The sequence below is a fragment of the Symphalangus syndactylus genome, chromosome 12, assembly GCF_028878055.3.
Source record: "Symphalangus syndactylus isolate Jambi chromosome 12, NHGRI_mSymSyn1-v2.1_pri, whole genome shotgun sequence".
NCBI lineage: Eukaryota > Metazoa > Chordata > Mammalia > Primates > Hylobatidae > Symphalangus > Symphalangus syndactylus.
The window spans coordinates 39,969,787-39,992,670 of NC_072441.2; the positions used below are offsets into that span (position 1 = coordinate 39,969,787).

The following is a 22,884-nucleotide window of genomic DNA, read 5'->3' on the forward strand; positions in this document are numbered from 1 at the left end:
TATTATACTTTCCCCTTGGCAGCTTCTGCCTTCCCCAGACACTGTAGCACTTGTGTACAAGGGCTAAATGTGTATTTTGGGGTATGTTTCTCACCTTCAGGAAGTCTGGTTTTGCTGGTGCTTTCTGAATCTCACTATTGACCTTATTCCATATGGCATCTGCTTTTCTGAGCACATTTTGGGAGTTTGCAGATTATATTAGTCCCCTAGTTTTGCTGAAAGTGATTTTTAAGTTTATTATTTCATTCATTTTTTTTTCTTTTGTATGATATCCAAGACCAAAAGTGGGAAGATAATATCTCTTGGTTTCAAGTTTATACTTAAAGTCTACGCCCATTTCAAAAATGAAAAGTCTCTGAAGCACAGAGAGATTAAATAACTTGGTAAAGGTCACACAGCTGATAAACGGTTGAGCTGCATTTGAGCCCAATCAATATGGCTTTAAGGTCTCTGACTGCTCCACCACACGACCTCTCAGCCATTATATTCCCCACACCACTCCACATTTCCCTTGGCAAATCTCACTAATTAATCATGGCAGTATTACTTTTACCCCACAAAAATCTCAGTGAGGAATACTCTCTAGATAGCCACCAAAATTGGTACCTGAAGTGAAATCATCAAATTGTCATCCTAATTTTAAGCTTTCATACCTGAGTATGAATACACTTAGCAAATGTGTTTTAGCAAGATCTTAAGAGAAGAGAGACTAAAGAACACTTAAGGGTAGAAGGCACATATGAGTGGAGCTGAGGAGAACTGGAGACAAAAAAAAATGGGGGTGGGCAATAGAAAAAGAAGAAAGGCTTTCACTCAGAGATCAGATTCTTTAACATTTAATTTACACCTGGACTTGGATATCACCAAATTACAATTCAGGGTTGAATTTAGATATTTCATACCGATGTTTACGATAAATAACTAAGTTGCCGGAAGTAAATTGCTTGTTTTGTGAGTGGCCCTATATAAAAAATCAATCCAGTTCACATCACTTGGAAAATCAGTTACCATTTAAAGAATATTAATGATCAACCCAGCACTATATTAAGTGCTTTACATTTTTAAAAAATAAGAATTATAGCATGTATTAAATTTCCATGTACCAAGCACTATTCTAAGAACTTTAATATTTTAAGTCACATAATTTGCATAACAGTTGTACGAAGTAGGCACTGTTGTTATCTCCATGTGAGAGTTAGGAAAAGTAAGTCATAGAAAAGTTAAATTATTTGCCCCAGCTTACCCAACTAGCGAGTGCAGAGGCAGAATTTGCACACAGGTCATCTAAGGCCAACTTCTTAACATGGTGAAATTTAGGAAAGGTATGTGTTACCTAACAGCAGAACTGACTGTATCTCCTTCCTTTATTTGCTTCTGAAGTGTAAAATAAATGGTGGTGTCACCAAGACAACGCCTTGATCTTTTTACTATAAATACCAGGCCTAATGACTTCATCCAAACCATGGCTGCAACAACCACATATGCTGACTCACAAACCTCTCTTCTGGGCTTGCATATTCAATTGTCTATTGAATTTATCCAATAGAAATGAGATATTCCAAAAGCATTTCCACTTCAATGTATTTTCCCCAAATCTCATTTTTCTTACTTGAGTGCTTCTCTCAGTGAAGAGTCTCACAACCACACAAGCAGGCAGAATAAACTTTTTATAGTGTAAAGTAGATTATGCCAGTCTTCTGACCAAAATCCTCCAATGGCTTTCCATGGTATAAGACACCTATGCCATTTATTCTCTTCTTATCTCTCTGATCACATCTCCTATCATTTTATCTTACCTAATTTTGCTCCAGCCAAACTAGTATTTTCCTTCATTCTTAAACCCACCCAACTAATTTTAAACTCATGGCATTTGTACTTACTGTTCTTTCTTGTTGGGATGCTTTAAACCCGTGTATTGATTTTAATCTGTATCCTTAACTGTGAATATATTGATTTTAATCTGTATTCTTAACTGTGAATATAACACTTCAGTGAACTCTCTGAGTATAACAAATTTTGGTAAGTTCTGTGAGTCCTTCTAAAGTATTACTGAGGCTGAGAGTAGTCTTGGGGACCCCTTAACTTGAAGCTAGTGTCAGAAGTAAGGGTGGTCTTTGAGACAGCTCTCTAACTTTATACTACCCTGATATGGTTTGGCTGTGTCCTCACCCAAATCTCATCTTGAATTCCCACATGTTGTGGGAGGGACCTGGTGGGAGGTGATTGAACCAGGCCTTTCCCATGTTTTTCTTGCAATAGTGAATGGGTTTCACTAGATCTGATGGTTTTATAAGGGGGAGTTTCCCTGCACAGGCTCTCTCTTTGCCTGCTGCCATCGAGGTAAGATGTGACTTGCTCCTCCCGGCCTTCCACCATGATTGTGAGGCCTCCCTAGCTATATGGAACTGTAAGTCCATTAAATCTCTTTCTTCTGTAAATTGCCTAGCCTTGAGTATGTCTTTATCAGCAGCCTGAAAACAGATTAAGACATACCCCTTACTTATTTTTCTCTTCACTGATATATCTGCTCACTTCACAGCATTCTCCACTCTCTGTATTTACTCTTCCTTGAATTTCTTGCCATAACAAAGCTTATCTGTTTTTTTTTTTTTATCTCATCCCGTCAGAGCCCTGCTAAGTATATCCCTTCATGCCAATCTTTATTCATCCTACAAGGCTTAGTTCAAGTGGTTACCTCCCCTTTAAGGCATCAGCGCAATTTTCGTTTGTTGTTGTTTCGTTAAACACTAATGAGAAATAGATCCTCTCTTAGTATGCTAATAAAATCAGTCTTCTAAGCTTACAAAGCTGACATACTATATAGACACAGACAGCCCAAACTTACTTGCCTTTCGTTTGAAACTTGTAGAGTAAGCAGCACAAGTTAGAATAAAAGAAAGATGAGGGAGAAGGAGAAAGGGGGAGGGAGAGGGAGGAGAGAGATGAAGTAGATTGAGAAAGAGGGATGGAGAAAGAGGGAGGGAGAAAGGTGAAATTAAGTCTTAGTAGAGGATAAAACTATGACTCATAATCAAGTCTTTGACTCTAAATTCAGTGACTATATCAATTGACTCTGTGGGGAATGTAGTATATGCCTAAAGAAATAGATAGGGGAGATCCAATGGTTATACTCGTTTTACAAGTACAGAGAACCAAAGAACCATTATATGTGTCAATATTCAGTGATATTCTATCACAAATTGGAAGAAGAAGAATTGTATTATTATGTTTACTCCCTCAAAATGGAGAGATTTTTACATTTCTTAGTAATTGGTAGTTTAAAATACTTAAAAGAAAGTTACTAATTTTTAGATAAAAAGGAGTAATATATCACTTTATAAACTATAACAAGTTACAGAGTTAACTCTTAACTATTAAATAACTAAGTTAATATAGCATAGCACTTAAATTTAATGAATTCTCACTGTTTTAAATTTTCATATGTCTTGATCAGTTAAGTCCCCAAAGCTATATTCTTTCCAGTTTGTAGGAAAGAACAAATATGACTGTTTAAAATAAAATCACCAAATTTGCAAATGAGAGTGATTATACAGACTTCAACATACTTTTCTTTTTCTTGCCAATTTACTCAAACTGACTAAATTGACTAGATAATTGCCCAATATCCACTTTGTATTATTTTTTATAGTCTCAGCTAAATAGTCAGTGTCAGAATCAAGACTCAAATACAGCTTCCTAGCTCCAGTTCACTGAATTAAGGAACTAAAGGAAACTGTTTAAAATAAACCGTTTTATTTTATTTTTTCAATATTATGAGGATATGGGAAAAGAAAAGGATCTGGAGTACTCTCCTTCTTCTAATCAAAGTTATTGTATCCTTATGTAACAGGTACTGTGCTAAGCACTTTACATGTGTTATTTTATCCACACGACAGCCTTGTGTAGTAAGTATTGTTATTTTCTTCACTTTAGCATTGTTAAAAATGAGGCTCAGAGAGTATTTAAGAAATTGCTCAAGGTCAGTTAGCTAATAAATGGTGGAAGCTGGACTTAACTCTAAGATGCTGGCTCTGGAACACCTGTGCTTAAATACCACTGTCACACTGGGTATGTTAAAGGTGGCAATCATTTCTTAGAAGTATTCTTAGTTTAAATAGCACATCTATTCTGTATAAAGAGATAAATGCTAATTTACTTATAAAATGAGAAATGAAGCTCTATGTATAGAAGTTTTGGCTAAGTGCCCATACAAGTGTTTGTGCAGAAAGGACTTGAACTTACTGCAGCTACAATGAACTGCTTCTGTTAACAATAAACACATTTCAGATTAATTTCTATGGGAAATTCTTCGAGATGAGTATTCTACATAGAGATTTTTACACATGCGGTTTTCACACCTAGGGATCATGAACCTGAGAAAGATGTGCATGTTAAGAATTAGTTACACATTATGCATGGTGCAAGTCATTGTAGAGAAGTGTTGTAGCTATGCCAACATCTCACTGGCAGCCATCCCACCAACACAAAGTAATAACGAAAATACACATACCAGGTAAGAAAAGGTATCTACATCTGTCAAATCCTCAGAAAACTCAGGTTTACATAATTAATTTTTCTTGAGATAGAATCATGTATTCATTAGATTACACCTAAAACTTGGATATAAAAAATATACAATTTACATCTATTAATAAGGTACTTAAAATGTTTTTTTCTTAGCTGTGTTAAAATTTAAGGGAATTGATAGAATCATGTATTCATTAGATTAAACCTAAAACTTGGACATAAAAAATATACAATTTACATCTATTAATAAGGTACTTAAAATATTTTTTCTTAGCTGTGTTAAAATTTAAGGGAATTTACTGAAACCATGACAAATCACATAGATGCTTCTTTCTTCTCATTCTTAAAATCTTACTCAAATGAGAATAAGGAAATGTGGTTTAGAACTACAGGAACAAAGTTAATGAGTAGAAGAGACAAAAGCAGACAAAATATATCAACAAATTTTTGGAAAATGAAAAGCACATGAAGAAATTACCAGAGCTGAAAAAACTGAACCTAAGGGCTTCGGAGGCAAATGCTAATGACAGGCAGGCTGATTCATATTGCAAAATCCTGAAGAGGCTCAAGAATTGAAGGCACCAAATCAATGAATTCAGCATTGAGGCTTCAAATTGGGGGTTGGGGATATGTGAGGGTGGAGGATTGAAACTTTGTATAAGAAGCTTCCAGACTAAAGGAGACCAAAGGTTAATGACATAGAAACATTGAATCAATCATAGAGGAAAATGGAAGGGAAGCTCTGTATTGAGAAGGGATTTGGCTAAAATTGACATACAAAATTGTGAGACAATCCTGCCCCCATCAACCCAAGAACCTCTTTATATCACTTAACTCTAATAACAGTGGCAACCAGGATTATACTCTACAAGTAAGATATTGGAGGATCCTTCTCTAGAGAAGTTCTGCAGCCTCAGACATGTGTAGCCTAACAAAATAGTCAGACAGGTTTCTACTTAATCATCCTCTATGTGAAACATCTCAGGTAACTAGCCTACCCATGAAACAGTTGTTAAGCATATTTTTAGTGTCTTACTTTTTTTTTTTTTTTTTTTTTTTTTTTGAGACAGTCTCACTCTGTCGGCCAGGCTGGAGTGCACTGGCACGATCTCAGCGCCCTGCAACCTCTGTCTCCCGGGCTTGAGTAATTCTTCTGCCTTAGCCTCCCAAGTAGCTGGGATTACAGGCATGTGCCACCATGCCCGGCTAATTTTTTTGTATTTTCCAGTAGAGATGCAGTTTCACCATTTTGGCCAGGCTGGTCTCGAACTCCTGACCTCAGATAATATGCCCGCCTCAGTCTCCCAAAGTGCTGGGATTACAAGCATGAGCCTCGCATCTGGCCAGTGTCTTACTTTTAAATGATAACAGAAATGCTGCACACTTATAAACAACTTCTCTAACATAAAAGACAGACCAATACAAAAATTTAGAACAAAGACAATGCAGAGAGCAAAAGAAAAGTTGAAAAAATCATCCTTCTTATCCTTACAGAGATAAAAGTAGACATTGCATCAAAGAAACAAGAACAGGATGAAAAAAAAAAAAAAAGACTAGTCTCAGTGAAAAAACCCTTTAAAATTTAAACACAGAGGCCGGGCACTGTGGCTCACGCCTGTAATCCCAGCACTTTGGGAGGCCGAAGCGGGCGGATCACGAGATCAGGAGATCGAGACCATCCTGGCCAACATGGTGAAACCCCGTATCTACTAAGAACACAGAAAATTAGCCGGGCGTGGTGGTGGGTGCCTGTAGTCCCAGCTACTCGGGAGGCTGAGGCAGGAGAATGACGTGAACCTGGGAGGCGGAGCTTGCAGTGAGCCGAGATTGCGCCCCTGCACTCCAGCCTGGACGACAGAGTGAGACACCGTCTCAAAAAAAAAAAAAAAAAAAATTTAAACACAGAAGAAATAAGAAATTAAACAAAATGTTTGGAATAGTAAATGATGAAAAATCTCATATAAAGTAGTACATAAAACAAAGATGGAAAATAAGATCTAAAAATAAGAAAATAAAGAGCCCAATACTGAAGATTTAATATTTAAAAGATATTGAAGAAAGAGGAAATAAATATATCAGGAAGAAAAACATAACACAGGAAAATTCCCGGAAAATTAAGGATGCTTCCACACTGAAAAGGCCTACTAAGTGCCTAGCACAATGAATTGTAAAAAGACCTGTACCAAGACAGATTATTGTAACATTCCAAAACATCAAAGATAAATAGATGATCTTAAGGGATTACAAGGGAAATTAAAAGGTCACATATAAAGGATCAAGAATTAATATAACTTCAGATTTAAAAAGTCTGCAAGCCAGATAAAAAAAGGCAAAAGATGAAAATATTTCAAATTCTGAGGGAATAATGTTTACAACCTAAAATTTTATACTCACCTGAACTACCTGTAAGACAGAATAAACACATTCTCAGAAATGGAATGTTCTAAAAAATGCACCACCCAAGTGCATATTCTCAGGATGCAACTAGAGGATATGCTGCACCCAAATAAGGAAATAGACTATGAAAAATGAAATAAGACTTCCAAGAAACTCCAGCTAACACACGTATCAGCTCTACTGGAAGCTTAGAGAACTACTGATCCATAGCAGAGCAGAATTTTAGCATGCAGAAGGAATATCTCCAAGAAAAGAATCAAATTTCTGGAGTACTTGGTGTGTTTTGGGGGAAAATATATTTCAAAATATCTGAGATTTAGTGATAGTGACATAGAACATAAAGCAAACAGAAAAGGAGGCAATCTGGTAAATTTACAAGAAAAAAATATAAACGTACATGGCTCAGGGATAAAAAAAATATGCACATGGTCATAATAAGCTGAATTGTGAATATTAGTTTAACCAAAATTGGATAAAACTATATTGAGAGAATAGAAGGAGGGAAAGGAGACACACAGAACAGTAATGTTAAGTCCTCATCATTAATAATAGGAAGTCAATATAATATTTAAACATATTATAGTATTAAATATAGATGTTAAAACCAAAAGAAGGTGCTAAGAGTTTGGGCAGAGAATAGTAGGAGTGGCTAAGGGGAAGGGACACTGCTTTTTGCTATATGTTTTGTCATACAATTTGGCCTTTAAACTTTGTACAGTACTTGTAATTCTTTGATATACTTTTTTAAGTTTGGAAAAATCTCATAAGCACACAAATATTTATTTCTGATAAGTCTAACTTAGGATAATCTCTCACTCAAACATATTCAGCAGTATTAATATAAATAATATCTGTGATCATATAAAAACACAATTTATCTGATAATGGTTTTCCAGTATCCTGATTAGATGTTACAAATTGCATCATGCCAATTTAATCAGAAAATTTCTTTTAGGAAAAAAGTGTTTCTAAGTTCTGATAATATACTATTTCCATTTCTTTTTTGTGCTCAAAAATATTCAACTTTCTAAAGTCTGAGAGGTTTTCTAAAGGACTTTTCTTTTTGTTAAGAACCGGCAATAAAATTTTAGGTGTATAAAATTGAAAACTATGATGCTTGCCCTGAAATAAAAGAACATATTTTACATTCCATAAATGAGATCTTAAGGGTGAAAGAAATATGTTGTTTCTTTCATTCATTCCTTTTGTTGGTTCTAGATTTTTAAAAAATCAGTTCATAAATATTTAATTTTCCCTATATCTTTCTTTGCATCGGTTTCTAATATTTTGATAATAATATATTTGGTAAATTATTAAACTCATAATGCCAGTGGCTGGCAACTGTGAAGCTAGAGGATGTTTAAGGGAAAGAGTTTTGTCTTCAGAGATGGACAGACCTAGATTCAAATTTAAGCTATAGGTGAGCCACTTCTTTGAGACTCAGTTTCTTCATCTATAATACCCACTCTGCGGGTTTATTATGATGATTACAATAATATAAGTAAAGTACAAGCAAAGGACATGATACAAAATATACATTTAATTAATAATTGTATTCTTCTCTTCCTTATCTTCTCTGTGGCTCTAGGAGCCTCAATTTCAAGAAATTTGTAGACCTTGGGGTCAAAATATGAGCTCAAATTTTGGTTCTTCCATTCATTAAGCTGTTACTTGGAGGTGGTTACCTATTCTCCTTAATCTTAGTTTCAGCAATTCTATCATGGCCATAATTACAAAACCCTGCGATGAGGCAGTAGTGAAGTAAATGTATATTCTGATAGCACGGTGACTAGTAGTTCATAGTAAGTTCTCAGAAACAGTAACAGTGATAATAACAATAAATTGAGAGAGAGAGTTTTTCTCCTCTTCATGGCTACTTCAAGCTAAATGAAGTAACGTAAATGCCTTGGTTAAGAATAGTTTTTCATGAAGTTACATGTGACATGTGGCTTAATTTAATCATTTCCCATTAAAGAGATTTAGAAAATGTCTTCTAAGAAATATTTTAATTCATCTATGTGATACTTGAAAGAACATTTATCTGTATCTACTTCTCAATTTGGTCAACCAGAGTACCACTCTTCCTTTTTGCCCTCTCTCTACCTTGCACATATTTCATTCATAATTTGTTTACTTGTCTTTTTCTTACTGTTATTTGATCAATTGATCAAATTGACAAGGGGTTCATCAAACTGATCACTCAACTGAAAACTTGGTTCTGTAAGAATTAATGCTTTTGCAGCTCTGTGCAGAAGAGCCCTTTGCTACCTTTAAGGCAGAGGAGAAAAACAAATAAACAAAAAAATCTGAGGCCTTGGTAATATTATCTGTAGGTCCAGCACAGTTCTAGGATTTGTCTCTTTGACTTTGGTATGTTTTTTACCTTTGACAAAGGCATTTTTTTCACTTTGATGCTACAGACATTATCTTATTTACATTTCCAATCATTGGCAATAGGATATTACACAGGAAATAGAAGATGCTCCAATCATGTTTAAATGAATGAATTAGGATATACATAGACTCCTGAAACTCCATCATCATACTACCAGAGTAATTAACTAGTAGGCACAAACAAACAGGTTTAGGTTTATTTTCTAAACCTCTCCATTTGAATTAAATAGAATCCTAAGCCCACTAGTATGCAGATTCCATTTTGTTTCTTAATGATGCAAATCTAGATGGAACATTTATTATATGCTTTTGTTGTATCAAGAAGTGCAAAGGTAATTCAGTCACAGTTTGCCACCCCCAAGAACTCCCACTTAAAATGAAGTCACAAGCAAAGCCTTTTTATTATACAAAACTTCTTTTTTATAGAGTTTGCTTAAAAATGTAAGCAATTTCACAGACGGAAGATATGAGTAATTTCTTAAAGGTCATATTTCCCCCCAAAATTGGTTTCTTTAGTCTTACATTCTCATGGTACTGGGTGGAATTTTTGTTACTGTTTAATGTCGAATTTACGGTTATAATGAGTTGAAAGTTATGTACTTTTGCTGTCTGGAAGTAGAATTTTTAAGTAAGCAAATAAATTAAAAGGTAATTTTCTTACCTTGTTCTTGTGCACAAACCACAACCCCAGCCACACATAGTACAATAAAATGAAGAAGTGGTTTCCTAGGAAAAGAAAAAAGCATTTGGGAAAAACTTACTAGTTGGACATTTACAACCATATAGAATCCAAAACAGTCTATGCAAGATTAAGAATTACACAATTATTTTAAATAGCAGGATATTTTAATATTCATAGTGGTTAAGATCAAAGGCTCTGAAGTGAAATTCCAGTTTTGCCACTTTCTGTGTGACTTGGGCACATTTTTAATCATTCTATGCCTTAGTTGCTTTATCTGTTAAATCTATCTCATAGGATTTTCTGAAGATTAACTTAAAAAGTTCATGTAAAGCACAGAAAACAGTACTGGGCCATAGGAAATGTTCAATAAATATGAACTAGTATAGGTGGTATTATTATCATACATTATGTTAAATTACCATATATGCAATTTCATACAAAGTAATAGAAATTTCCACAAAAATAACGCAAATTACAGTTGCTTAACTATAGTTATTATAAATTAATGGAACCAGCTATTTATTTGTTTAAATTAATGGTTATATGTGAAAGCCATTTGAATATCATACTTAAATCACTGGTACTAGATTCATGATTTTTTGGTTTTGAAAATAGCAATGGCCTGTAGATGTCAACATTGAGCATTTTGATTAGTAGTAGCTATGAGCACAATACCCAATCACTACAAATTAAAACGTCCATTAGTATTGATGAGCTATCTAAGCAAAAATGTTTTGTAACATTGCTAGTATAAACAAACTTCTAATAAATTTTGTTGAACATTCTTCATAATTGGCTGTATCTACCTCCAAAATGAAAATTATAGAAATAATTTTGAAGAGAGATGATAAGCACGCTGAAAACAATACTTCATTACCTAATTTTGCTAATATAGACCCTGATTCTGTTTTTGATTCTAACCCAGGGACTGTTCAAATGATGTATTTGTAAAATGCAGTACTGCAAGGAGTGATTACGGAGCTATCTATAGACCATTAATTTCTTTTTATTAAATTCCTGATGTACTAGTAGTAATTGGTACATTTTCTATTTATTACTAATAATTTTTTTTACCTTTACCAACTAGTATAAGGAGCATCTTAATGTAAGAAAGATGATCTTTTTACAAAGCTTAAGCCAGCAAATATAAAATTAGACTATTTATAATGGAACACGAATTTCATTTGTATTAAAATGGTATTTATCCTTTGTTAGTAATTTTAAAATTGAACATTCTATGGCCGTACTCAGTCCAGAGCACAGCTCTTATAAGACAAGGTTTTGATAGAATACTTAACAACTGTCACTAACTCTACAAACAAATCAACTGAATCATTGCAGAGATTTCAGCTGATATGGATAAATAACTAAACCATATATTGTAATGAGGCCTATGAAACATTATTATATATGGCATTATTCATTTAGATGGATGGTTCCCAAATGTTAGACTCACCTGAGGAACTTGTAAAAAATGCAGATTTGGGGCCCCAACACAGAGATTATGATTCAAAAATTTGCGATGGATATCCAGGATGCATACATTTTAACTAGGTGATTCTAATGCAGATTGTATGTGTACCAAACTCTGAGAAAAAACTACTTAGAACATTCACTGTGTTTATATTTACAATGTTATTAAAATACATCTAAATAGATTTTACTTTTGCTTAAATCACATATATCTAATTTTATAACATGACGTGACCCTAAAATACTATTTGGCCCTTTTGAAATCCTTTCCTACTGCACTAGGTCAGTGGTTTTCAAACTTTAGTGTGATCAGAATCACATGAAACACTTGTGAACAATCACTGGGCCTCACCCCCAGAATTTCTAACTAAGTATGTCTGGGGTGGGGCTCAAGAATATGCATTTATAACAAGTTCCTGGGTGTGCTGGTGCTACTGATCTGGGACTACCTTCTGAGGACCACTACTCTAAAATAAATGACCCTCAAGAGATGACATAAAGTCTGCCTGTTTGGATCTTTTTACCCCTTGGCTGCACACTGGAATTACCTGGGGAGTTTTGTTTTGTTTTTGTTTTTGTTTTCTTGAGACAGAGTTTCACTCTTCGTTACCCAGGCTGGAGTGCAGTGCAGCGATCTCAGCTCACTGCAACATCTGCTTCCCAGATTCAAGCAATTCTCCTGTCTCAGCCTGAGTAGCTGGAATTACAGGCGCCTGCCACCGCGCCCGGCTAATTTTTGTATTTTTAGTAGAGATGGAGTTTCACTACGTTGGTCAGGCTGGTCTCGAACTCCTGACCTCAGATGATCTGCCCACTTCAGCCTCCCAAAGTGCTGGGATTACAGGTATGAGCCACCACGCCTGGCCTACCTGAGGAGTTTTAAAAACTACTACTAATTGGATCTTTCTCTCCTTGCCCCACAGAGATTCTGATTTTAATGTTTCCATAGCACAGGCATTTTAAAACATTTTCCAGTGATTCTAATGGGCAAACAAGGTTGAGGACCATTGTGCAAGATTAAAATGATGTGTGGGCTCTCCAGGATGTATCCTAATGTGATTTAGAGCTTGAGTGAGGAGGCTATTTACCTTTCAAATTTATATTTCAACATATAATTGGCAGGATACGTATCAGTGAGACTAGAAAACTGCTTACTTAGGATTACAGTCAATGAAGGATAGTGCATCTCAATTATGCTGTCTTAAGTAGAAAGTTGAATGTGAATGGAAGCATATCTCACTTGCCCAAGGTAATCAGGCTCACTCAGATGCATAGAAATAACCCAACAGGCACTTTTCCCTTAAAAATAACTAATGACGAGTACAACAGCCAGCACTACTCATTTAGCAATTCAACAAACTCATAAACTTCCCCAATGACCTCAGTGGAGAAAAATGGAAATAAACATGTTAACAAGTCCATTCCTGGTGTGAGGCAGGAAAACCTGAGCACATCAAACATCATTCTTTAGACAGGTGATCCTAGGGGATTATGACAAATCAGTTGAGCCATACCTTACATAAATGTACCTATGTATGAAAGCTGATGACTAATGGACTGGTAGAGATCAATGACTGAAATAGATTCTCTTTCTCTTTGTCTAGTTACAACCAAAACTAATAGCCAACTGAAAAAGAACAGGAAAAGTTTCTTACAATGCATTCAAGGCCCTTATCATTCAGCTTCAATTTCCTTTTTTAGCAACGTGGATCTCACTACCCCTGATATCTCCAAAGTTTCAGCCACACAAAGTTATTCTCCATCCACTGGAAAGACCTTGTGTATGTCTGAAATGCCCTCCCAGCCTCCACCTATCATTCTTAAGTATACCCAAAGCCTAATTAAATCAATACTTGCTCCATGAAGTTTCCCATCATCTCTAAAGGGGAATGACTCTTTCCCCCACCTCTGTACTTTTGATACATTCATTATGACTTTGCTATACCCCTATAAGTCCTACGTTTTATGAAAGTAAATATCTGAGCAAGCAGCAGGTCTTCATCTTTATCTCTAGTGTACCCTTGTATTACATGAAATTGACAGTAAATACTTTTTTTTTTTTTTTTTTTTTTTTGAGACGGAGTCTGGCTGTATCGCCCAGGCTGGAGTGCAGTGGCGCAATCTCGGCTCACTGCAAGCTCCGCCTCCCGGGTTCACGCCATTCTCCTGCCTCAGCCTCTCCGAGTAGCTGGGACTACAGGCGCCCGCCACCACGCCCGGCTAATTTTTTGTATTTTTAGTAGAGACGGGGTTTCACTGTGGTCTCGATCTCCTGACCTCGTGATCCGCCCGCCTCGGCCTCCCAAAGTGCTGGGATTACAAGCGTGAGCCACCGCGCCCGGCCAGTAAATACTTTTTAAAAGGAAATGATCAAAAGTATTATCTCCCAGTGACTGAGGAATTCACTTTTTCCTTATGGACTTGATTCTTTTAACACTTGGAAAAAATAAAATAAAATACAGGCAATTTTAGTTAGATGTCCAAAGAAAGAGAAGGGAAATAGAATTTTTTAAATCTGCTATGGTAGCATATATGGAAGCTTTCTTCTTTTTTTTCTTAATTTTCGTTTTAGCTTTCTTGTCTCTGAAGTGGGTACACAGAGAAAGGATGAAGTTTCATTGACATAGTCAGTTTGATAAAGAGCCAAACTCCATCATTGTATATGGGTATTTAATGAATCCAAGATTCTTGGGAAATGTCTGATGGACTAGGTTTGTTTCTTTGGATTTTCCCCCTTATGATGTTACATTTATTATACCTTTCCTCAACAAATAAAACTTATCAAGTTTCCACATTAGCAGTAGTTGGTAGAGTCCTCTAGGGAAGCAGCTGTTCTTTGTCCTCTTCTGAGTCTTAGCTGACTCATCTATTATGTGATGACATAATACAAATTTTATGTTTTCGTGTTTTACATTCCGAATGTAAAATCCTGTAATTTGTGTGTATGATGGGATCACATTAGTATACTGGCATTAAAAGACAAAAAGCAAATTACTTAGCAAAATGTTATATATATATGTGTGTGTGTGTGTGTATACACATACATATATATAAAGGGTTTGTTGTTTAACCACAAAACTGTAAAGTCTTCCTATAGTTTTGGTCCAATACTATTTAAGTAACCTAAAATAGTCTACTAAGTTGTTAATTCATTCATATATTTAGTTTACTCCCACAAATAGTCTAGTTGGTATATTAAACACGAACAATTTTTGAATATTCAAAGCATGTTTGTTTTCATTCACTGGTTTGTATATGTGGACCATGTGTCACTAATACAAAGTTATAGAATTATAGTTACTCAGACATTTAACAAAATCAGACCATATCCAAAATAAGTCAACAATATGGTAACAAACACTTAATAAAGGCTCAAAAAATATAACCCAAGATGTTGATATCTAACAAAATAAGAAACACTCTGCATGAGTCTGGCTGCTCGTCACATTTTCAGTTTGACACCAGCAACAGTCCAAACATAACCAGACATGTGAGGATAAATGCCTAAAGAGGATAAGACAGAAAATAGATATCCAAAGACCATACTCAGAACATGTAAATGACTAATACCCATTCCAGGCATCGTTCCTAGATGATTCTTAGAACTATTCAACTTCCTCTTTATTCAAAGGATCCAAGTTGCTTTAGGGGAATCTGAGGTATCTTTTTGCTTAGGGTACCCATGAGACTCAGGTATTACAACATATGTCTTCAGGCTACTGATGCTCACTCCTACATAGATTCAATTTATAATAGTGAGAAGGACTTGTGAAATCTTGTGAATAGGCAACTTTTTATGAGTTGGTAGCCTTCTTTCAAACCAATTGAAAATGGTGAACAAATCTGAAAAACACACACATGATATACATCAATAATTTCAACAATTTCCACCACGCTACGTTTACATGCCAGAAACTTCTCTAAGTCATGACAGCTTTACAGATCTTGCTCTTTACTAGCTACTAAGATCGAGAAATAGTAAAATTTCTGTTCTTTCCTCTCAAAATAACTGAAAAACATCACAGCAGTGGACATAAAGTTGGATGATTCAGGGAGCAAAGTAGTACTGTCACTAACTTACTTGCAATGAATTTTTCAGACTATTAATTCAACTCAGGTGGTAGTTATATAGCTAAACCAGTGTGAAGCATACTACAGGTTGAGCACCCCCAATCTGAAAATCCAAAGTCCTAAATGCTCCAAAATCTGAAAAGTTTTGAGGGCTGAAATGATGCCATACTGGAATCATTTTACACCTGACTTTATGGGTCACAGTCAAAACTTCATTTCATGCACACAATTACTAAAAATATTATATAAAATTAACTTCAGTCTATGTGTATAAGGTATATATGAAACATAAGTGAATTTCATGTTTTGACTTGGGTCTCATCCCCAAGATATCTCATTATATATATGCAAATATTCCAAAATCAGAAAAAATTCAAAATTCAAAACACTTCTGGTCTCAAGCATTTCAGATGAGCAGTACTCAATCTGTAGAGCTTTTGGTTAAATTCCAAGCATTCAAGCAATTCATGCAGTGCAAGGGAGATAAATGCTTAAGAACTTCATATAATCAAAGTGTCTAGAGTCCAGTCAGTAGGAGGGAAGAAAAATACATCTAAACTAGTCTGTCCTAGTAATACCACAGAGAATGTTAAACTATTGCCTAGCTTAGTAAAGTTCCTGGCACATACTAGTGTTAGATAAAGATTTTCAAGTGAACTAATGAATCAGATAATCTTCAGTCAATGAAACTATCAGGTGGTCTTGAGTTTCAACAGATACACAATTTCTCTGGCATCTTCTACCTATACACTGATCCCAAAATCAAGAAAAGTCAAGTCTCCCTAACCTCTGCTTGTTAAACATGGTTTAAAGGCCTTTCCAAATCTGGTCTCTGTTTACCTCTCCAGCTCCAGCTCCAGTCACTTCTTCCCTAGAATGTGTACTCCAACCAACTTCATTTCTTTCAGGCCCTCAAATGCACTGTGCTGTCTCACTTCTGAGCCTTTTATTGTTCCTTCTGTCTGGAAAATTTCATGTTCTTTTCACTAAGGTCTCAGTCTAGATTTCATTTCCTTTGGTTACCTTTTCTTTCCAGTATTATCCTTTCCTCCCCTACCCACCCACCCAAGACTGCTAGGTGCCCCTTATGTATATAACCTCCTCTCATTCATTATACTTGGTTGTTTCATTTACTATTTCCTCTATTATACTGGAGGGCAGCAATTGTGGATCTGTCATACTCAATCATTGTATCTCTACTGCCTAGAACCACACTGGGCACATAGTTGGAGCTCAGTAAACATGTGTTGAATAAATACGTTAATGAATGATGAATAAATGAATCACAGAATAATGTTAGCCTTTTATGAGAATGAAAATAAAATTGTCTTTACTTCTCACTTAGAGTTACAAATTCTAAAATAAGTCATAGTTGGAAGGCATGGCAAGGAAACTAGCACAAGCTATTCTAATTCCCATAATAAAATTTACTTTTATTCTGCTGTTCACAAATTACCAAGCAGAATGTCTAAATGACACTCAAAAGTACTTTCCATAAATTACATTTACTCTCCCTGAGACATCAGTTTATTTTTTAAATTTATTTGAACACAAAGATAACTAAGCAACTTTAAAAAATAGAATTTCATGCCATCTAGGAAATAGATCTTTATATTCCGAAATTCCTTTTTGGTTATAAAAGTCTTTAATTACCGTAATAGCCTGCCTTGGAGACCTTCTGATAATATGTCAAATTAAGGTATCTAAAGCTGACTTTGAGATTTCATTAATTTTATTAATTCTACAAATTCACATTAGGCAACCCATATAAAAGACCCCATGAAAGAAAGTGTCTGTAAAGATCCAGTTTTAAACTGGAACTGTTTTTGGGTGACTAATCAGAACTGTGATTTTAAAAAGCGCTCCCTCTCTTACAAAACATCACCACAAAAGGAAAATAAAACTCAGGGATTTCATCAGAGACTCTAAGGTTTAATTCAGTGGCCTGACATTATAAATCAGCTACTTCTTCCAAATCCAGCCCCCCCGCCCCACCCCACCTCAAACTCCGAAGGGTTGGTGGCATTATTTTTCAAACTGAAAAATTCCAAATTATTTATGAAAACTGGATTTTCTAGAAACAAATTTTTCAGCCCAACCATTAACTGTCTTTCCCAAGTTTGCATGTGTGGTTGGAGCTGTGAGTTCTGTAATCTGATGTAATTATGAATTACCCTTAATTCTCTGCAGCCCATCCCCAATGGCCCTTGTAATAGTACAAATTGGATATTATGAGATAACCAAGGGCTGCAAGGCCTCTGGTGGTCATAGGAGACAAGCACCTTCATCCAGAACCTGCTACTCATCCCCATGTCTCTGCACAAGGGTTCTCTTCCCATTCCACGTTTTATAATTTTTCTTCAGAACTTCCTCCGGTGCAATCCATTCTATTTGGTTTCTCTGCCTCCCTCCCCCCAATCATCTGGACCCAATTTACAAACCCCAAACTGCCCAAGAATTTATGCAGGGCTTTTTCTGGGAGCGTCTGGAAGGGAAGTGTAAACCAGACAAGACAGAACCCAGGAGCAGATCTGCTTTAACCCGGGTGGTTGGTCACAACTACCAAGGGGAGTGTTAGTCATCAGCGTGGGCCTCGCGCGGTGGCAGAGGGAAAGCCCTCGGGGCAGGAGTGCAGGAGGGCCGCATGTGGAGGCTGGCTGGGCAAGAGGTGGAGGGCCTCACTCCGCCTCTCCTGGAGTCTCCAGGCTGGCGGGGCTAAAGCCTCTCTGCATCCGCCCCTGATCAGCGGGAAGATCTGTCAGTTCCGCATGATTGGCTGCAACCCCCGACTCTCCAGGCTGGTCCACACAGAGGGATGTTTATCGAGAACAGTGGCGGGAAATCTTCTGCCTGGGAACCCCATGCGACCTGCGTGAGCCGCTCTGAGAAGGCAACCTTCAGAGCTTGACCTCTACTCGCTCCAGGGACTCCCCAGCCTCCAGCACCGCGCTGCCCTCACGGGGTTGAGGAGGTTGGGAGGTTTCCTCTTCACTGTTGCATGGGGATGGGGGTGTGCGGGGAGGTGCATCTGGTCAGCTGGGAAGCCCAGCAGCGAGGCTTCCAGGGGTCGGAAGAGAGCGCGCGCGCGTGAGCCCCAGCCAGGTTGGGCTGCACGCGGCTGGGAAGCACATGTTCATACAAACACGACCACAAGGCGCTCTTTCTCCGCACCCCGCCTCCGCCTGCCCTCAGCTGACACGGCCAATTCTGTTCCCTGCCCTCCTCCCACCTACCCTCCTAAGGGGCAGCCTCTCTGCAGAAGACTTCCACAGCCGCGTTCACCCTTCTCGCCCAGGGGCCAGAAGCAAACTTGTGTAACCCACTGACCTCTTCCAGGGGGACCAGGGCATCCAGCCAAAGCCGCGCAACCCCTGGTCCACGCCCTTTTCCCAGGGAAGGCTTGGGAGCAGGTACAGCGCCCAAAGGGGAGGTGGGGTGCCCATCAGGACCCGCCCAAAACCTCCCCAGGAGGGGCAGGCCCGCCCCCGTGTCCTGCTCCCTTCCCCAGTCCCCGCCGCCAGTGCCACTTCCCCAGTGGCAGGGCAATGATCAGGGCGCAGCCTCGGCTCGGATGGGCAACGTTTGTTGGCCTTTCAACCAGAGGGGATTGCCTCTGAGCCCGTGGGTAAAGCAACCCCCCGACGCTCGAGATTCTGCAGCCAACCCCTTCCCCCAGCTGGCGACCCTTCCTCACGCCTGAGTCCAGTGGTCCAGGCTGCGCACACCGACCCTGGGGGACCTCTAGCGTCACAGCAATCGCCAGGCTGGACGCCCTGAGAAGCACCTCGGGGAAGCAGGACCTCGACAGGGCCCTGCGGGAGGAGAAGGGGAAGAGGGCGCGAGGGCAGCGGGAGCTGGAGCCAGAGAGATCGTCTGAGCCCAGCTCTGGAGCTTCGGAAGCCGCTGCCCTGGACCTCGGGACTCGTGCCGGCGAGCTTTTCCTCTCGAGCCAAAAGATCTCTTTAGCATAAACTGTCTGAGATTTGCTGGCACGAGGCATCCTTTCAAACATCGTATTTTACAAGCTGAGAAGACAAGGGGAAGATACCGCGGGTACTCGGCCGCTCCTAACGTCAAAAAGTGCCAAGGAGCCGGACCTCAGATCTCCATCAGGCTCAGCAGAAGCAGGGGGTGGAGAGAGGGGTTGGTCTAACCCCTACCCTACCCGGCGGGTGGGCTACTTACGTTTTTGCCGTGGGGGAGACTTTTCCACGCCTTGTTCTGTGGGCTCTTAAATGCATTTGTATGCATTTGTCCGTGCAGCAAAGCGCTAACGGAAAACAGAAGCCAACTCTGAACTGCTTAGGGTGCAGGTACTGTCCATGAAAAAGGGAAAAAAACCATCACATGAAAACCATGCTTCAAACCCGCAACAAGAAAAAAAGGAGGGGAGGGGGTGAAGTCGGGAGGAGGTAGGAAATAGACGGGGAGGACAGGCTTCCGAGGTCTCTGGCTCGGTAACGAACGAACGAGCCCAGGGTTGCGCTCCCCGGGGAGGGCGGGCGAGGAGGTAAACCTCACTGGGAGGCCTCGGGGCGCCGGCGGCAGCGGGAGCCGGGCTGCTAGTGCAGCACTCAAGTTCACTTGCGGTTCAAAGGCGACTCTGTGACTCCAGTGGAGTCCTCTGCTTTGGGCCTGGGAGGAGAAAGGGGTGGGGGTAGGGAAGGAGATGAAGTGGGGGAGGAAGTCCTTGGAAACAGCCCGCGCCCGAACATTTGTCAAACAAGCACACACACCCACTTCGGAAATCAAGTCGGTGCGAGGGGGCCGGTGGCAACTGCAGGCGCTCGGCGTTGACTGCCGCCGGCTGCTTTGCCTGGAAGAAGAGGAGCCAAGCAAATCCGGCCGGTGTTAAATTTCACCGCTCACTGACTTGCAATGACATCACCAAACACTGCGCACACCTCCCCCTCTGCCCCCGCAACCTTCCCCGACCCAGCGCCCGGCCCAGGCGCCCCCGTTCGCCAGCCCTTCGGGGTCGGGCTGGGCCAGCCGCACCCCGGGCGCGCTCGCCGCCGCCTGGGTACGACCCGGATGCTCTCCTTTCCCACTTATAGGCGGCTAGTATCCTTCCTTCCATACCATGTTCATGTTCCATTCCCCATCTCAGCAGTCCCCAATTTGATGTTTTCCTCTTGCTTGTCTCCCATCCCCAATCTTTTTCTCTACCGTTTTCACCCACACCTTGTGAAATCACACTTAGAGAGGCCTTCATTACCCATCACCCTGCGACCTTCTTGCCTTCTTTGCAGTTAGGCCAGTGGCCTACGTGGTATCATTAAATGACTTTAAGGGTTCTCATTTCTACCTTTCCTCCCTTCACTCTTTCCTTTCAGTCTGTCCCCCTTACGACCTTCTACTGACTTTTCTCCTGTAATTCACCTTTCTGCCTTTTCCTGCCTACAAGTACGTATTACTGGTTCACATCAAGAGCACACCACACACACTACACTCACACAATCTATCTCTCTCTTTCACACACACACCACTACCTTAACAATTTGAATACCTTCTCCAACTTTTGTAGCAAATTTCTTCTTTTGACACAAGTCTCTATGCCCCCATGGCTTTATACTAAGAAATCCACCTTCTGATTTTTGCAAAAACAAACAAACAAACAGAAAACAAACGTTCTGATTTTATCTTCCTTACTAATAAGACTGGAAACTCCAAGAGGCCAGGAATCTATTTTATTGTTCATAGTTGTGTTCTTAGCACCTACCTGGCATATCTGTTGAATGAATGCTGTATATCACTGAGAATCATTTCTCCAAATTTTTCTTGTCTAGCCTGTGTGCCTTCCACAGCTAATGACCCTTCCACATGCTGAAAGGGATCCCACATTATACACACATTATAAAGGTTAAAGTGATCATATTGGTGAATGACAATGGTTGATGTGACTCTCAAGCTTGGTAATTTTTTAAATGCAAGAATATAGAAATTCATCATGCCCCCCCCTCAATTTTTTGACTGTTTATTTTGAAATAATTTTAGATTATAGAAAGTTGCACAATAGTACAGAGTTCCTATATATACTTCCCTCAGCTTCCCCTAATGTTAACAACTTACATAACCAAATTACAGTGATCAAAACTGGACAATTGGGCTGGGTGTGGTGGCTCATGCCTGTAATCCCAGCACGGCAGGCCAAGGCGGGCAGATAACCTGAGATCAGGAGTTCGAGACCAGCCTGGCCAACATGGTGAAACCCTGTCTCTACTAAAAATACAAAAATTAGCCAGGCTTGATGGTGCATACCTGTGATCCCAGCTACTCAGGAGGCTAAGGCAGGAGAATCGCTTGAACCAGGGAGGCAGAGGTTGCAGTGAGCTGAGATCACGCCACTGCACTCCAGCCTAGGTAACGGAGTGAGACTCCATCTCAAAAAATAAATAAATAAATAAATAATAAAAACCCTGGATAATCAACACCAATATAATACTAATAACCAATCTATACATCTTATTAAATATTGTCAGTTTTTCCATTAATGACCTTTGCCTGGTCCAGGATTTTACTCAGGATCCTACACTGTGTTTAATAAACTAACACGGGGATTAACTGAATTGTTAGGTTTCCTTAGTCTCCTCCCATCTGTGGCAGTCCTATCTTCCTTTGTCTTTCACGACCTCAACACTTTTGAAATGCACTGAGCAGTCATTTTGTGGAGGGTTCCTCAATCTGGATTTGTGTGACATAGTCTCATGATTGGGTCCAGGTTATGTATTTTGGTCATAAATAACACTGAAGTGATAGTGTGCCCTTCTCGGGGCATCAATCTCAGGTGTACATGATGTTAATATGTCACCTACTAGTGATGTTCACTTTGATCACTTAGTTAAGGTGCTCACCTCACAGTACTTGCCATTGTAAAACCTTCCCCCAGTTTTTGTAACAAATAACCACAGATTTCTGAAATATTCCTAGAAATCCAGGACTGAGGGAAGGCAGCTGTTCTTAAATGCCCTTAATTTCTGGTTTTTCTGCTTTTTCCTACTAGTCAGCTAAAGAAGGACAGCTAATTTGGCTTGATGGAAAGAACAATAGATGAAAATTGAGTAGAGCTTAAGTAACTCAATCTCTGTCTCAATTTTTCCATCAGATACACTTCAGGAATAAAATCTTTTTTTCTGTTTGCAATATTGAGTCTGAAGAATAGAATGCTGTATGAAATGAAGTTATTAAAATGTATTTCAGATTGAGTATAAGATGACAGTTGCTAGTTAGAGTTAGTGGAACCCTTATCATGCAGAAGATGCAAATGGGCACACATACCTTCAGACAGAGTACATTTATTTGGGGAGAGGAGGCATTTGTCCAGTAAAAGATAAACAATA

General features: G+C 38.9%; 1 protein-coding gene across 1 annotated transcript in view; it reads right to left on the reverse strand.

Annotated features, from left to right (window-relative positions):
• Nucleotides 1-22,884, reverse strand: part of COL24A1 (collagen type XXIV alpha 1 chain) — a 486,748-nt gene that overhangs the window by 391,814 nt on the left and 72,050 nt on the right. Inside the window, exons 3-4 of the mRNA XM_063624268.1 lie at nt 19,730-19,860; nt 9,980-10,044 (exon numbers count right to left, since the gene is read on the reverse strand). Of these exons, the coding sequence (XP_063480338.1) occupies nt 9,980-10,044; nt 19,730-19,860 (196 nt within the window). The remainder of the gene's footprint in view (nt 1-9,979; nt 10,045-19,729; nt 19,861-22,884) is intronic.